Source organism: Brassica oleracea, chromosome C2, assembly GCF_000695525.1.
Source record: "Brassica oleracea var. oleracea cultivar TO1000 chromosome C2, BOL, whole genome shotgun sequence".
Classification (NCBI taxonomy): Eukaryota; Viridiplantae; Streptophyta; class Magnoliopsida; order Brassicales; family Brassicaceae; genus Brassica; species Brassica oleracea.
This window is the reverse complement of record NC_027749.1, coordinates 31,853,042-31,854,783: the sequence shown is the minus strand read 5'-3', so window position 1 is coordinate 31,854,783 and position 1,742 is coordinate 31,853,042. Positions and strand designations below refer to the sequence as shown.

The window sequence follows — 1,742 nt, the reverse complement described above, 5'->3', positions numbered from 1 at the left end:
ATGGACTGCTTGGACGGTATGCCCTTATCTTGGGCGTTTCTTTGGCCAATCTTAGATTACTGTGACTTATTGCAAGTGAATCGTAAGATCGGAAGAAGGTAGAATTTATTGAAAAAGTTTCAAAAATATCGAGTACATTCATGGATATTTTGGACTTTGTGGGAGTATACGAGCATATGTACCCACCCCCTGCCTTTTTAACGAGGGGGATAGCTGAACTTGTCGATATGACAAGCTGCCAAGCTGCCTACGTACCTCATTCGAGGATCATGCCATCTCGTAGTTCTGCTTGTTCTGCGGGTGTTCCTACTCGCTGGATGGGATCGTTCCGGTTACTTCAGCCGTTGGGGCTTCAGTTGGATCGACGAACGTTTCAGGAGTCGGGCTGTCCGCTGGCAAGGCGATGGACTTGGGGACTATGTCGCTGTCTGGGGTCGTTGCCTGGTTGGATGATTCTGGATTACTTTTTATGGAGCTCTCGGGAGCGTTTTGAGCTTTCTTACCCCGCTTCGGGTTGACAGCGGGGGGGTTCCAAGTTTGTCGTAGTTTATGCTCGGCCAAGAAGCAGAGCCTAGACTATTTCTGGCATCCCCAGATTACCGCTGTTCTGTTTGGAGTTGGAAACTTGATGCCAAGGTGGTAAGTCGACGGTACCGCTTTCATGGCATTGATCCAAGGAGTTCCCATGATGACATTGTAGATGGCCGGGTTATCGACTACCACGAAGTCAACGATTTTCGTCACCTCTTTAGCCATCACTTGAGTTTGATTGATCTGAGGGTCATTGACGTTGCACCTGAGAAACCAGTGAGAGGTTTTGGTTCCGAGACGACTTCTCCGAGTTCAATGTTCATCCTCCGGAGGGGATCGCGGAAGATAACGTTGACTGTGCTTCCCGTGTCGATAAGGATCCTTCCCACTTCCAGGTCTCGGATTACAGATCGATAACCAATGGGTCACAGTGAGGTTTGTCGATTCCGATGGTTTCCCGCTCTTTAAAGACGATCATATCGTTAAGGGCGTCGTCGGTTGGGGACCGAGCCAGCCAGCTTGAACTCATCTCAGCCTTTCGTCCATAAGCTTTGATCGACGAGATCGAATCGCGATAGAATTGTGATCCCCCAATGATCATGCTCACCCTTCGACGGTTGCTGTCGTTTCCTTGGTCATCCTGCCTCCTTCCGCGTTTCTCGCCCGACTGATTTTTGTGGGTGTCGTTTTCGGGGGACTCTTTATCAGTTTTGGGAGGGCGATCGGAATCTAGGAGGAGGTCTTTTATGCCTGTGACCTTCGAAATTTCCCCAGCGAGGAGCTTCGCAGCAAGCCTTGAGCTGAGAACCTTGCAGTTCATAGTGGAATGACCTATGGTCTGGTGCAACTCGCAGTAGGAATTATCCTTGAACTGGTTCCTGGTCCAGGTATTTCCGGAAGTCTTTCCCTGTTCGGAGTTGATAGCGTAATTATGCTCGCCCTGGAGATCTTCTCCCTCGTGGTGGACATACCTGTCGTTGCGAGGGTTTTTCCTTCTCGCGGACGTCTTCTGCGGGTTGTACTTCTGGGAGAGGACTTTCATCTCGTCTTCCATCATGATGAAGTCCGTTGCCTTGTGAAGAGCGTCCAGGATTGTTCTCGGTTTTTCAAGGGATATCCATTGCCGGAGTTTCGACCTGTACCAGAGAGTTTTCCTCAAAGCGTTGACTGCCACTTTGCCGCTGATTCCAGTGACTCTTGCCATTACCAGC

General features: G+C 49.9%; 1 protein-coding gene across 1 annotated transcript; it reads right to left on the bottom strand.

Annotated features, from left to right (window-relative positions):
* Positions 1 to 934: 934 nt before the first annotated feature.
* LOC106324018 lies at positions 935 to 1,735 on the bottom strand. Its single transcript, XM_013762044.1, has one exon. It carries the CDS (start codon positions 1,733 to 1,735, stop codon positions 935 to 937), a length of 801 nt encoding a protein of 266 aa, XP_013617498.1.
* Positions 1,736 to 1,742: the final 7 nt, after the last annotated feature.